The 13289-nt window shown below is 36.3% G+C and overlaps 3 protein-coding genes across 3 annotated transcripts; 1 reads left to right on the plus strand and 2 right to left on the minus strand.

Moving 5' to 3' along the window:
• Positions 1-777: 777 nt before the first annotated feature.
• LOC17896831 (ubiquitin-like modifier-activating enzyme 5) lies at positions 778-4150 on the minus strand. The gene is made up of 14 exons (XM_023789399.1): positions 3950-4150; positions 3590-3658; positions 3375-3488; positions 3145-3273; positions 2985-3053; positions 2655-2807; positions 2434-2470; positions 2266-2348; positions 2014-2088; positions 1833-1907; positions 1640-1726; positions 1423-1541; positions 1251-1303; positions 778-1151 (listed from the first exon to the last, which is right to left on the minus strand). The coding sequence occupies exons 1-14, from the start codon at positions 4028-4030 to the stop codon at positions 994-996; spliced, it is 1302 nt and encodes a 433-aa protein (XP_023645167.1). The 5' UTR covers positions 4031-4150; the 3' UTR covers positions 778-993.
• A 400-nt stretch (positions 4151-4550) lies between these two features.
• On the plus strand, positions 4551-7453 carry LOC17898623 (vacuole membrane protein KMS2). The gene is made up of 8 exons (XM_006307578.2): positions 4551-4804; positions 5100-5311; positions 5628-5706; positions 5834-6121; positions 6345-6493; positions 6617-6733; positions 6829-7008; positions 7104-7453. The coding sequence occupies exons 1-8, from the start codon at positions 4756-4758 to the stop codon at positions 7281-7283; spliced, it is 1254 nt and encodes a 417-aa protein (XP_006307640.1). The 5' UTR covers positions 4551-4755; the 3' UTR covers positions 7284-7453.
• Positions 7454-9181: 1728 nt separating this feature from the next.
• LOC17900818 lies at positions 9182-12675 on the minus strand. Its single transcript, XM_006307519.2, has 7 exons — positions 12299-12675; positions 12078-12195; positions 11375-11463; positions 11236-11282; positions 11040-11128; positions 10267-10400; positions 9182-10041 (listed from the first exon to the last, which is right to left on the minus strand). Exons 1-7 carry the CDS (start codon positions 12434-12436, stop codon positions 9367-9369), a joined length of 1290 nt encoding a protein of 429 aa, XP_006307581.1. The 5' UTR covers positions 12437-12675; the 3' UTR covers positions 9182-9366.
• Between the last annotated feature and the right edge of the window lie 614 nt (positions 12676-13289).

Consider the following 13289-nt stretch of genomic DNA (forward strand, 5'->3'; position numbering starts at 1 on the left):
TGCTTCTTCTTTTTTTTTGGTAGAACCAGCGCAATTATGTCCTATGACCAATTACAATTTTCATCCTCAATCTTGATTGTGTCCACTCTACATACTCAATCTGTTTTTTTTTTTTGAACAAACTCAATCTGTTTCAACAAGAAGTATTTTTTTTAATACATTTTGGAAACTCTTCTTTTTCCCCTATATCCACATTACACACACTATCCCAAAAACCATTAGATATATAAATTGCTTCTTTGCGACATGTAATATATCTACACCTTGTTCTCTGTTTGACTAAACTCTCAACACCAGATGAAGTAAGTAAGGCGATGAAATGATAAAGCCCTAGTGTGTACATACCATGTTAACCCACAGAGAGCCAGGTTCAGTAAACAAACAACATTGAAGACTTAATCCTTTTTCTATTTTTCTCCATCATCTTCCTTTTCTACCAGAGACTTGTCTTTTTTCACAGCTCCAACAGAGACTAAGAACTGATCAAGCGAAGAGAGAGTTCTCATATCGTCCGGAGGAAAATAGCTCGCAGCTTTTCCCATTAGCGACGTGAAGATAAGAGAGAGCGAAGGCCGAGTTACATATCTTTCCCCTAGAAGATCATCTAGGAATCCAAATGCAGCTAGAAACTCTGATCTTCCTGCGTTTATTGGAGCTTCGAAATGAGCTGGGATTATCCTTTTAAATCTCCAGTCACGGGCTATCTCATCTATCCAATCCCTCACCTGAAACATTAGTGATGAACGAATCAAAACAAACCAGTTTGGACCAAAAAAGTTAACAAACAGATGATCATCTGCAAAATTGTACAAGTCTTTAGGCAATTAATAAAAACAAAAGGGAGAAATGATCATCCAAAAAGTTGAATATCCCAATGAGATCCGATTTATCAACCTCAACACTTTTTTGTCTTACACAACTGCGTTTGCCAGCCTCTTTCAAGTATAAAATATGCTAAACAACTATTTCTCTCCCCACCCCCACAATGAAGACTCAAACAGCATTCAGAGCTTCGAGCTGTTTCTTCAGTTCTTCAAGGTCATCTTCCTCCTCTATTTCTCCTGACCCTGAAGCTATGGCTATTTCTCTCTCATACTCATCTGCATCTGGAAACTCCCGAGTAAGCCCTTCAGGCAATGTTGTATCTATACCTAAACACATAATTAATTTAGATAACCATCAGAAGAAGAAGAAGAAATTTTTTAGTTTGATACATTTTTTTCACATTAGAGTCCCCAAGTTGATTTTACCTGAACTTGATGCAGCTTTAGAAGCATCCTTCTCATTTGCATCGTCCACAACACTTGTTTAAAGACATGAGATACACATCAGATTTCTTATTGCAAATATGGCTGGAAAGGACAATACACATGGTCCCAATATTACAAATTTTGATGTTTAACTAATTCACTGAGTTGTTACCTTATGTTCCACTCATTATCAGCATGGAGTGAGCCTTCATCGATAGCTGTGGATGCATCAGCTTCCATCTTAGCTTTAGCAGCAGCGTCCCTTTCTGGTTTCGCAAGCATGTGTTCTTTCTACAGTTTTGGGATTTTATTTTATTTCACCAGAACATGAATTGAAACAAAGAGCAAACCAAAGACGAGCTGAGATCGTTTTTTAGTCGCATTGTTACCTGCCGCTCTAGACAAGCTACATTTGAGCATTGTGGATTTGGTCTCATTTTCATTGTTGGGAAAAAATCCTTCAATGAATTGTAACCCTGTGGGATCAAGTAATAAGAATAAATTTTGTAAGCTTTAACTGATTCAGTGATAAACCATTAAGTGTTATATGTAAGGAGAGCTGGATAAAGCAAAGCCTTTTACCAAGTATGGAGAAACTTCACCAAAATTTAGTAAGAACTTGAGAGAGTTTTGAACCAAAAGCCCAGCAACAACACCCTGAATTGACAATCAAACAAGAGTATTAGAACATATATAGAGCTTATATAAATACTCAACATATCCAAATATTGTTTAACCGTATTGTAAGGTGGTATAAAATTACCATAGTAGTTGGCAGAGATGCAGCACACACCCCTTCCCGCTTAAGTGTACGTTCATCAATTCCAGATGCCACGACCTACCACAGAATTAATAAAGAGATCGTTTAGAGGAAATGAAAATGTAGTATTAACCATACCCTGGATCACAGAATCCTTGAATTCACCCATATTCCACTGATAAATTACTCAAGCATTAAGGCAGGGTTTATTAGGTCGAGTTGTAAGAGTGATATAAGAAGGAAAAAAAAACATACCAGGGGAGGTGCACAAGCAAAACAAGCAGTTTCTCCGGGAACCAAGAGCTGTATGTGACCTGAAACAGCATCTTCGGACACACCTGCACAAAATATCACCTTCTTTGTTAGCCAAAGACAAACGAAAATTAGAAGTACATATAATTATTAGCTTTTCCTACTACTTACCTGACTCCATCCATGTTTGACGTAACTCATTGCAGGCCTATATATCAAAAGCATAAACTCAAATCAGAGCCAATCTAGAACATTTCAATAAATCTTCCATTCATAAACAGTGTAACTAATTGAATCATGTAAAATGTAAGATCAAAATGCTCAATGGTGAAGTAAGAATTATGTAAAGTTTGTAACAAGAAGGCCTTTTTCGAGAAAGAAGTAATATCTACCTGGTTGACAGCCATCCTTGCTTCATAGTTATCGACACAACTCAAAACAAGATCCACTCCGCTGCCCTCCTTGCTAGGACAAAATGACTTGTTTGTCAAGCTCGACGTGAAGGTTTCAAAGCCTTGCACTGTTGTTATGTTCATTGTGAAACTCTAGAAGAAGAAAAATAGAAATAGTATTAATTAATGACTCAAGAATTCTGTAGGATACATACATACATCATCCATAGACCTCCCACCCATTTGTTAGTTTAGTTCCCAGTAAATATGATGCAAATGGCCATTGAACTAGTACCAAATGTTTTAAACCTCATCAAGTAGAAAACTGACCTCAAGTACTACGTCAGGGTTTATTTCGGCAAGGGTCTGGACAGCAGCATCAGTCTTTGTCATACCAACCTACGGGTACCATTATCCGGAGATCAGAAAAAAATAGCAATACGAAATGGATGAAAAAGAGATAATTAAAAAATCAATGAGAAATGAGTACCTGATCAGGTCTAAAAAACAGTCTGTTCATGTTAGCTAGTTCTACAGTGTCATAGTCATACAACAAAAGACGACCAATACCACATCTGGTCAGCATCTCAGCAGCAACACTTCCCACACCACCAATTCCCTGTGAATTTAAAGAATCCATATACATATATTAATGAACGCACAAACTAAGGTGAATAGCAGAGGGAAAGAAATGGAGAAGAGAAGGAGAGAAACACAGACAACAATGGCGACTGAAAATCCTCTTATTCTCTCATAGTTGTCCACAATACCCATCCGCTGAAGTGCCATAAGCCTACTGTACGGATTACTATCTACCACTTCCGAACTCAATTCCTGCAAGTAGAGGTTCCCCTTGAAATCAGAAACGTTTTACAGAATATTATATAGTCAAATTTTAAATTAGAATAGTTTGTGAGTATAGTAGAATGCAAAACCTTGACTCTGGAACGCCGTTGAGGATTACATTTAGACAGATTGGCTAGATTTTCAACATGGGATCGGAGCTGCATATCCAAAAGAGAATTATTTGGTAAGTGGAAACACATTTGTTAGAAAGTGTCAGAAGAATTCATAAGCAATGCAACGAGATCATATGCAGCAAGCAAATAAGGATAAGCCAAATTATCATGCGATTCAGAGATTCCCAGAACCAGATCAATACAAAGATAGCTCGTAAACACCATTGCATGTGATAATTCAGTTATTCGAATCAAAGAGAAAAAGACAGAATTGGAGTCTTAATTCACAAGAGATTAATCAATAAAAACGAGATCGGAAGTGAAACACAAAAACACCTTGTGAATCGGAGCCGGATCCGAGAGAGATTTCTCGAGGACATCAAGATCATCAAGCAATGCTTTGAATTCGACCTCCATTGTTCAGCTTCTCTTTGGATGATGATTGAGAAAATCGAATCTACGATGCTGCTGATTTGGGTGAAAGAGACTCCGCGAGTGTTAATTTCAACAATTTACAACAGTGCCTAAAACGTTACTAATGGTTTTTATGACTTTAAACAAAACAAAGGTTGACTGAGATAAGAAAAGGATAGGAGCATTACAAAAAATATTATCCGGTCTGTCTTAAAACAATTGTAGATCACACACATTGGGCCTTAAGCATAGCCCATTTATTCTCCACCCTGGTTCAATAAGGTCGAAATTAAAATAAAATAACCAAAGAGCAGCAGCTTCGAACCCGCGTGGATAAAGCCGAACCCGCGCGTGCTTGGTTAAGAAATCGGTTTACAAAATAACCGGTAAACCGAAACATTTACTAGATTCCCACTCGGGAACCAATTAGAAAGCGCCACATCATGACACCCAACAAAACGGGAACCTGGTTTCTTTATGTTTTTGGTCGCGCATACCTTAAACATAGGAGAAGAAGAAAAAAGCTTTTGAGATCGAGATTAATGGATCCATTCACAATCCATCCAAAATCTTCAGACCCAATGCTCATCTCCTCACCAATCTTCATCTAATTATCTCTTTTCAGACACATCATCTCACCAGTTTCTTTACTCCATCGACGAAGTTGCACCTCCAAAAAAAATTCATCAGATTACTGGTTTTATTGATTCGTAGCATGCGAAAGGAAGATGATGGGTTCTGAAAAACGTACTCTTTCTAAAGTTCCTGAGATCTCAGGTGCCCCCTTCTTCTCTTTTTTTTTTGGTTTCCGTTCTTAAATTTTGAAACTTTAGGGTTTGTGATTGCGACATTTAAACGTCTTTTAATTGATGCATACATTGTTTATCTATATGCCTTTGTGTGCGCTTGTCGTGGATGATTATCCGATTGTTATGATTTGGACATAATTTATTGGTCTTTGATTGATTCATGAGCAAACTCATGTTTTGTTAATTTTCTTAGAATTTGAGTGTTGGTTGCAAACAAAAAATTGTTACTAGGCGACTGACAGCTCTTTGGGGATTTGTTGTAGGTTTGCGAGAAAAGCATCAACAAGATCTAGAGAAACTGACATTGACCTCACAGCCACTCAAAACTTTGAGATTCTTTGTTGTTGCTGTTTTGCTATATGTTAGAAGATCCACTGCCTACCTTCTTGCGAATGTCGGCTGGCTTATGCTTTTTAGTAGCATTTTTGTGGCCTTTGCAGCTCTGCTTGTGACCTTAGATGGCCCTCACGTCAAGGTAAACAGATTGACACTGCTTCTCTCTGTAGCTTTAACTAGGGATTAAGTGACAAGGAAGTGATGAGATATGGAAGTGTGGCTCGTGCGATGTTTCTTTGCTTTGTGATAAGTGAGCCCTTTTATATATCTGAAAAAGCTTTTGGAGCAGAAATCTTAGAACTGCCGCTTATCTACTGCTATTGAAATTGGGGATAAAAGCATATCGAAATTCATGAGTGATGTTCTAAATATCTGCTTCATTCTTAATTTATCAGCTTCTGCTGTTTACTTAGATGAAGAACATGGTAGTATCTCATTATTTTTCCCACCTGCAGCACCTTGAAGAAATGTCTGAGTATATCAGGTTTGGACTCTGGTGGATTTTTTTAGGTGTTGCATCATCTATTGGTCTTGGTAAGAATATGTTTTACTCCCTCGCATACATTATGTATCACTTCTGTCAAGAAAGAAACACTGATAGAATGCTGTTCCTGTCAAATGCCTAACATACTTCTCTTTTCACATTTATTGATGATTCCAGGATCTGGTTTGCATACATTTGTTCTTTATTTAGGTCCGCATATTGCTTTGTTTACCATAAAAGCAATGCAGTGTGGACGAGTCGATTTAAAAAGTGCTATATATGACACAATTCAGTTGAAGAGAAGTCCTTCATGGCTTGATAAACCTTGCCACGAGTTTGGCTCCCCAGTCTTTTCTTCAGGAGTTCCTCTTAGCAGCATACTGCCTCAGATTCAGATAGAGGCCATCCTCTGGGGTCTAGGAACAGCGTTGGGAGAACTTCCTCCTTACTTTATTTCCAGGGCAGGTGAAAATTCATTCTCCCCACCTTCTTATTGACAGACAACTCAATTTTCGTTGTTTAGTGTTAATGTATATTCTCTGAGGCCCAGTTTCACTTGATGTATGAGATTTATCTAAATGGGATTGAATAAATGGGTTTTAGAGGTGTCGAGTTATATTCTGATACATGAACAAGAGATGCAAACAGTTTGTGGCAAGATTGAGTACTAATGCTTTCACTCTAACAGCAAGTCTTTCCGGTGGCAAAATGGAAGAACTGGAGACATGTTCTGGTGATGATAACGGATTCTTTGCTAAACGCGTAAATCAGATCAAAGGCTGGCTATTATCACATTCACAATACCTCAACTTCTTCACAATTCTGATTCTTGCTTCGGTACGTTTTAGATGGGTCTTCTGAACAATCCAATGCTTCTTGCAGAGACGTTTGTTGCATCTCTCTGTTTCCAGAATACTTATGATGCACTTACTACAATTATATTTTTTCCTTTTCATTCAGGTGCCTAACCCATTGTTCGACCTTGCTGGAATCATGTGTGGACAATTCGAGAAACCATTTTGGGAGTTTTTCCTTGCAACATTGATTGGAAAGGCAATTATCAAGACACATATACAGGTTTTGTGAGCGTTTGCATAATACCACTGTTTTTATTCACTTTCGTTCTCATCCTTCAAGTTTGATCTCAGAGTCAATATTTTTTTCTTTTGCAGACAGTTTTCATCATATCAGTCTGTAATAATCAGCTTCTTGACTGGGTAGAGAATGAGCTTATATATATTCTGAGCTTTGTGCCCGGTTTTGCTTCTGCATTGCCTGAGCTCACAGGGAAACTCCGCTTAATGAAAGAGAAGTACTTGGTTGCCTCGCCTCCAGTAACTTCTGATATCAATGTAACATATTTCTTTTTGTTCCTCTTTACTTAGGCCATTACTGTTTTGCCTTGCACTGCATTTGATGTTTTCGGATGATTGTTTTCTTGGTTCAGGTAAAGAAATGGGATCTTTCTTTTGCATCGGTGTGGAATGGAGTTGTGTGGCTGATGCTTTTGAATTTCTTCGGCCAGATTGTGACTTCAACTGCACAGAGATACCTCAAGAAGCAACAAGAAGAAGAACTAGATGCCTTGACCAACAAATCGTCGCCAAACACAAAGAGATCTAAGTAGTCCAGAACCTAATCTATTGTTACTAACTTTGGGTTTTTTTTCTTTTCTTTTTTTCTTCATAGAAACCATACGATTGTGTTTTTTCTTATCTGAGAACAAAAGAAATTTGTCCATAAAGAAGAAAACAGATTGAAAGTTGAAAGGAAGTTCTAACTAGTTTTTCCCTTTAATAATTTTGCAAAAGTTATGGAATTAAGATAATTTCTAGTATTCTTCATAAAATAGTTACCATGGTTGGATAAAAGTTTCTCTTTTGGCTTTAAACAAATGCATGCTACATCTAGAAGAAACTTCGGGTCTTGAATCTTGATAAAGTCATCATATTATGCTCTTAAAATATAATGGTAACTACGAGATAATCTAACAATTCTATCTCGTAGACACGGTCACTGAAAGAAATCAATGTTTGATTGTATGTATTGTCTGACAACATACTTAACGGGACTTTGTCCCAGAAGCTAAATCCTGAATTATGGCTAAAAACTTAACTTCAAAAAAATAAAAAAATACTTAATAGAGATAATAAGAGTTATAGAGTAAGGTTTCTTTTAAAAGACGAAATCAGTTTTGGAGCTTACCGCAGAAAAAGAACAAACGAAAGGGACAAATGAGAACTCATTACTGCAGAAACTGACAAAGAATAAAAGTCGAGAGAGACTTAAATAAACTGTTCGTCAGTCTTTTAAAGTATTTTTCCCATGCAAGAAGACACAAATCTCAACAGTTAAAACAAACAAATAAATAAAAAGACTCCGAAAATTATGCAAAGAATAGGCCAATTTAAGTAGAAAATTTAATAAAGTATACTTTACTTGGATAAACTTCGTAAACAAACTTCCAAATAGAAAATGCCTAAACCACAGTTACGTCATCTCACTTGAAAAATGTGAATTTTGTATGATAAACCTTGATGCAATGGCGACAAATTGCTCCAAGACACATTTACTCATTTCTATGCAGTACATGAAAGTATATTTCCTACTGAGATTAATACTATAGTTTTGCTTACAACAAGAAACCTTATATTAGATAATGCAACAATCTTCATATACACACAACCACTACAAACACAGGAAAAAAGTCCACTGCGCACCCTAACCTTTTCAACCAGTTTGATAGAATTGACACAAATTCCTATCATATAAACTAGCTAGCTGAATAAAGTATCCATAGCCCCTTTATATATGTAATGTGATATCCAAAACTATTGCATAACGAAAACTGTTTGGACAAGGGTTAATTATGTTTACATATCCCACGTATAAAGTATAAACTATATAGCTCAAAGTTTTTTCTATCTCGGGTCATATATCGTCCTCAATATTGAACTACGTAGTAAGTACGTCTGATTCTGACTGTATAACGAAGTAGGCGAGTGAATGCATTTAAGAAACTTGAAATGTCTGTTTGTCTTTTAGCTAAAACAAATGGGAAAAAAGTTTGACTGTTTACACTGTCTTTTTATTTTATTACTACTAAAAGAAAATTTTAAAAATCTCCTCTTCTTTCTTATTGCGCCAACAACTGTTTTGTCAACGGTTTGCTTTTATATTTTTTTCTTTTTATGATTAGGAAATAATGGGGTCACATGTAGAGAGAGAGGTACTTGTAAATCCTCCTCATTCCTCCTCTAACAAATAAAGAAACAACAGCAACATCGCATGTTCTCCTTTGAATTTTCCCAATGAGTCTTTCTCCGTCACGACCACGTTGTCTTCTTTTCTTTTTTTCCTTTTTTTTCAAATTAAGATTTACCCAAAGCGAAGACTTTTTATTTTATTTTTGAGTGGGCATGCTTATCCCGAAATGTGCCCCATGTAATTATCATCATCTATTACAAAATGTTAAAAGTTCAAATAATAATAACCTTGACACAAAGCATTTCAAAATTCAAAGGGTACGAAGAAATAAATAAAAACAATTGATCAAAATTATTAGAAAAAAATACACTTGAGGAACTAAATAAAGATGATACAAAGAAACAACAATAAGTAATTTAAGAAGAAGAAGAAGAAATAAAACAATCACGGCAAAAGTTATATACTACTTTGAATAGGTGGATATGGTTAGGTTCTTTTATGAGTTAGAACCGTTGAGATAAAGACACGTGACGGCGTCTGATCTGAGTTGAAACAATGGAGACGAGTCCACCTAGTGGTGGCCTCATCTTTGACCTATAAGTCATCTCATCGTACGGTCTACGGTAAAACTTGAGAAACTGGACGAACGAATCTTTTTTAGGCTTTTCGCTTTTGCTTACGTGTGACTCTCGCCGGAAGAAAACCGCCGGAGATTGGAAGAACGACGGGCGTGGTATCCGCGGGTCACGCAGTGTTCCGATAGAGTGACGGTCGGTTGTCCTAGCTGGCATCGGCGTTGAAGCGAAGAAGCTCCTCCTCGGACCACCGAACGGCTCGCTCCTAGCCGCCGGCGACGCGAATGAGAAAGAGCGCGCGTTGAGAGGTGAGATGTACGCGCCCGTGTTGTGTCCTACTAGTTTTGAAGATGACGTGTCGGTCAACGTCAGGCACCATGGTTTGACCGTGTCGAGACCGTCGCGAGATACGGTGAAAGCGAACCTGGAGGACGCGCAAGAACCGATCTTGCCCGTCGATTTGAGTGATGACGTGTCGAATCGGAGGGAGGAGACTCGTGATGGGTAGGATGCAGAGAAGTCATCGTAGTCATACGAGTCTTGGAAATCTTGCATGGACACAATCATCGTGGCCGTTGACAGATCCACGAATGTGCGAACACCCTACACGTGATCGTAGACGATTACAATCTTTGACTTTGTTAAAAAATATACTATAACACACCTCGCTTTCAAACTCGTTAAGTCTTTAAAGTTACGTTTTTAGATAGGTGAACTAACACTTTGACTTAATAAGCATAATTAGTTTCACATTTAACCAAAAATAAATAAATGAAGTACAGTATAATTAAAATTCGAATTGAAAATCAATGTAATTAAAAAGGTTACCTTCCAAAGGTAAGAGAAAAGAGAAGGAGGATCGATCACGAAGGTTTTGTAAAGGCGACATGGGTAATACTCTGCGACTAATTTCAGTGTAGTCACAAGTATGTTCATGAAACCTGATGCAGATTTGAAGAAGCCTGCACATTAATGAATTGTTATAATTAGAGGATGTAAAAAAAAATTAAAAAAAATCTGGTTAGAATGACTTGACCTATTTTAGCAAATGCATATGAAAAAAAAAGGTGAAAAAATGGTGTGTTTTGCTTTAAAAAAAAAAAAAAAAGGAAGGTGTACGGTGGGAGTTGCAGAGGATCAAAAGAGGAACATTTAATGAAAAGGCTAAAGAGTACTTCTCTCGCAAGTACTGCTGTAGTTAGTGGAAGAGCGACATAAGTAAATGCCAAAAATAACCTCAATAATTGAGACAGTGGTTCGGGTGTGACCGTGACTCTACAGGGACACTACGGACTTTTTCTGATCGTTATCTCTCCCACTCTCCTGCCGGAGTACCGACATGTTCCGGTCCCCCTTTTTTTTACCAAACTTCTTTTCTTTTTTGATTTGTGAAAATAAAAACTTAAAAACACATCTACGTTTTATTCGTTAACCGTGACAATATTTCCAACAAGATATAAAAAGACAAAATAAAATAGTTACCATTTTTTGAATCTTTTTTTTTTACTTTTCCCCCTTTATTTTGAAACTTATTTTCCTACTACAATTAATATATTTAAAGAGTATAAATGGAACTGAGAGAGAGGGATCAGAGAACTTACTAGCATCGAAAAGGATGACTAGTTGTTCGACGTTTCTGGACATGGTTGAGATTGCCACCTCTAATGTAAATACTACCAAACGAGTCAACCTACGAAACCAATTAAAAAAAAAACAACAAAGGAATATATATGTATATTAATTAACTTTGTGCGACTATATATGTTTTAATTATGAATATGGATGATTTATACGTACTGTTTCTGCGTATGCAGCTTCTGATAGTCTTGTTTAATTCGGAAAACCTAAGAGGAATTTAAAAAGAGGTGTCAAACTAAGGTTTGGTTATGAGATTAAAATAAAATCAACACAAGTGATGAGAAGCATAAAAGTTTACCAAAACGGGTCTGCACTCGTCATCAAGACCAGCGACGTAGGCAAGACCTTCAGCAAGCTCCGCCGTGAACTCGTCGGCGATCAAGCTCTCTGTTATCATAGTCATATAGTAATAGATTAATTAAACAAAAGAAATTCAAACAAATAAAAAAAGGAGAAAAAGGGAAAACAGAATCTTGAAAAATTAAATAGAAGAGGTTAAAAATGAAAATAAGTGGGTGTCATAATGAGTGGATATTCACTTTAACGCTCGATGTTCAAACATGGGACTCATCAAAACCCGAGAAAAGCAAAGAAAACGTCTGTTTTTTCTTCTTCTTAATTAACTACACATTTATACACAAATACGAGAACTGGTTCTATAACCACTACTTCTAGCAAACCAAATCTATCATCTTGTGACACACACTACATGCTTTCTTTACTTTAAGCTTTATGTTTTCATCCTCTCGTTTTCATTATTTTTAGAAATTTAGACCGTTTAAAAAACAAATAAAGCTGTCTACTACCTCTAAAGATGTAACGTACGCGTGTTTCGTATGTAATATTCCCATTATTCAAAAATATCTGTTTTAAGGAAAAGAGTACTGCAAATATACGTTTGTCCCATATATACATATACGTCTAATATTATTAACTTGTATCCAAAAAAAAAAACAACTTGTATTATGTAGCAGAGAGAGAGAGAGAGAGAGAGGGTATACCAATGCCAAGAGAAGATCTCCATGAAAGGCAAGACCGTAACTGTTTAGCTGCTTTCTTCACATTGTCTCCTTTTATTCTCAAGAACCTCCCAACACAAGCTCTGTTACAGAACTTCTCCTGCAACGTACGACAAATTTATATATATCAAATCTTTTTTACTTTCTTGGAAACATAATTAGAGAGAGCTTATAAATTAGTAGTGTGTAAAACAAAAGCAAACCTGTTTAAGAGTGAGAGGAGAATGTTTACGAAGGAGATGGAGAACAGCTTCGACTTTGTCGTCGTTCTCTACTACTACTGATGTAGTTGATGAATGATGATGATGATGATGATGATCCTTCATCTCTTTCTTCCCCATCTTTCGAGATATCAAACACACCAAAGATGTTTTCCTTTTGTTTCTTCTTTTTTATATGTGAAAAAACAAAAATCAAAAGAGATTGCTTAATTAGGCCGTTGTAACAAATATGCCAAGCTTGTTATTCAAGCGATAAAGTGAGAGAGAGAGAGAGAGAGAGAGACACCCACAAGAGGGAAAAAGAGATTTTGAAAAAAATGGCAAAGTGAGTGATTGAGAAATGAGAGGTGTGAGGTGAGACAGAGAGAGAAAGAAAGAGAGATTCCCCACTCTTGTATATATATTTTGGGAAGGAGATAACGGTGGCTAACTCCGTTAACACTACGCAAAGCACATATGTCCAGGTCAAGGTCGTCATGCCTACATTATTTTTATTCAACTAGCCATTTTAAATATAGAGTTTTTTTATGTCAACAGTAAATGACCCTATAAAATTAAGTTGTGGGGTTAAAAAAACTAAAATTATATTGTTATAATATACTTTAATTATAACTAAATAATAAATTTACACCATTTAGGAAATTTTCTTTTCTCATAATAAGAGGAAAAAATTTATACTCTCCAATTAATAAAAACACTCTTCTTTTATTTTTATTTTTGTAACAAAGAGAGTAAAAAGATTTAGATGGAGAGGACAAAAAATAAATAAAGAGAGGTCAAACGGCGTCAAGTGTTATTATTAACTTTGCCCGTTGGAACAAGGGATTCGACTTTACTTAATTACTCTATCGTTGAACTTTCAATAGAGTTTTCAAAAGCACTAATTTTGATCACATCAATCTCTTTTTTCTTTGTTTCTTCTTTTGAGAATTATGAATCTTATTGGCTGGTACAATAAAACAAACGTATTATT

Source organism: Capsella rubella, unplaced genomic scaffold, assembly GCF_000375325.1.
Source record: "Capsella rubella cultivar Monte Gargano unplaced genomic scaffold, Caprub1_0 scaffold_1, whole genome shotgun sequence".
Taxonomy (NCBI): Eukaryota; Viridiplantae; Streptophyta; class Magnoliopsida; order Brassicales; family Brassicaceae; genus Capsella; species Capsella rubella.

Excerpts from the sequence above, each read along its gene's own strand:
- LOC17900818 (XM_006307519.2), bottom strand. The coding sequence starts at position 12,436 with ATGGGGAAGAAAGAGATGAAGGATCATCATCATCATCATCATCATTCA. Across the intron at positions 11,464-12,077 it reads GAGATCTTCTCTTGGCATTG|AGAGCTTGATCGCCGACGAG; the intron begins GTATACCCTCTC and ends CTATGATAACAG. Across the intron at positions 10,042-10,266 it reads TTTTCTCTTACCTTTGGAAG|GGTGTTCGCACATTCGTGGA; the intron begins GTAACCTTTTTA and ends GATCACGTGTAG.
- LOC17896831 (XM_023789399.1), bottom strand. The coding sequence starts at position 4,030 with ATGGAGGTCGAATTCAAAGCATTGCTTGATGATCTTGATGTCCTCGAG. Across the intron at positions 3,489-3,589 it reads AACGGCGTTCCAGAGTCAAG|GAATTGAGTTCGGAAGTGGT; the intron begins GTTTTGCATTCT and ends CTCTACTTGCAG. Across the intron at positions 3,054-3,144 it reads TGTTTTTTAGACCTGATCAG|GTTGGTATGACAAAGACTGA; the intron begins GTACTCATTTCT and ends TGGTACCCGTAG.
- LOC17898623 (XM_006307578.2), top strand. The coding sequence starts at position 4,756 with ATGATGGGTTCTGAAAAACGTACTCTTTCTAAAGTTCCTGAGATCTCA. Across the intron at positions 4,805-5,099 it reads TAAAGTTCCTGAGATCTCAG|GTTTGCGAGAAAAGCATCAA; the intron begins GTGCCCCCTTCT and ends GATTTGTTGTAG. Across the intron at positions 7,009-7,103 it reads CAGTAACTTCTGATATCAAT|GTAAAGAAATGGGATCTTTC; the intron begins GTAACATATTTC and ends TTCTTGGTTCAG.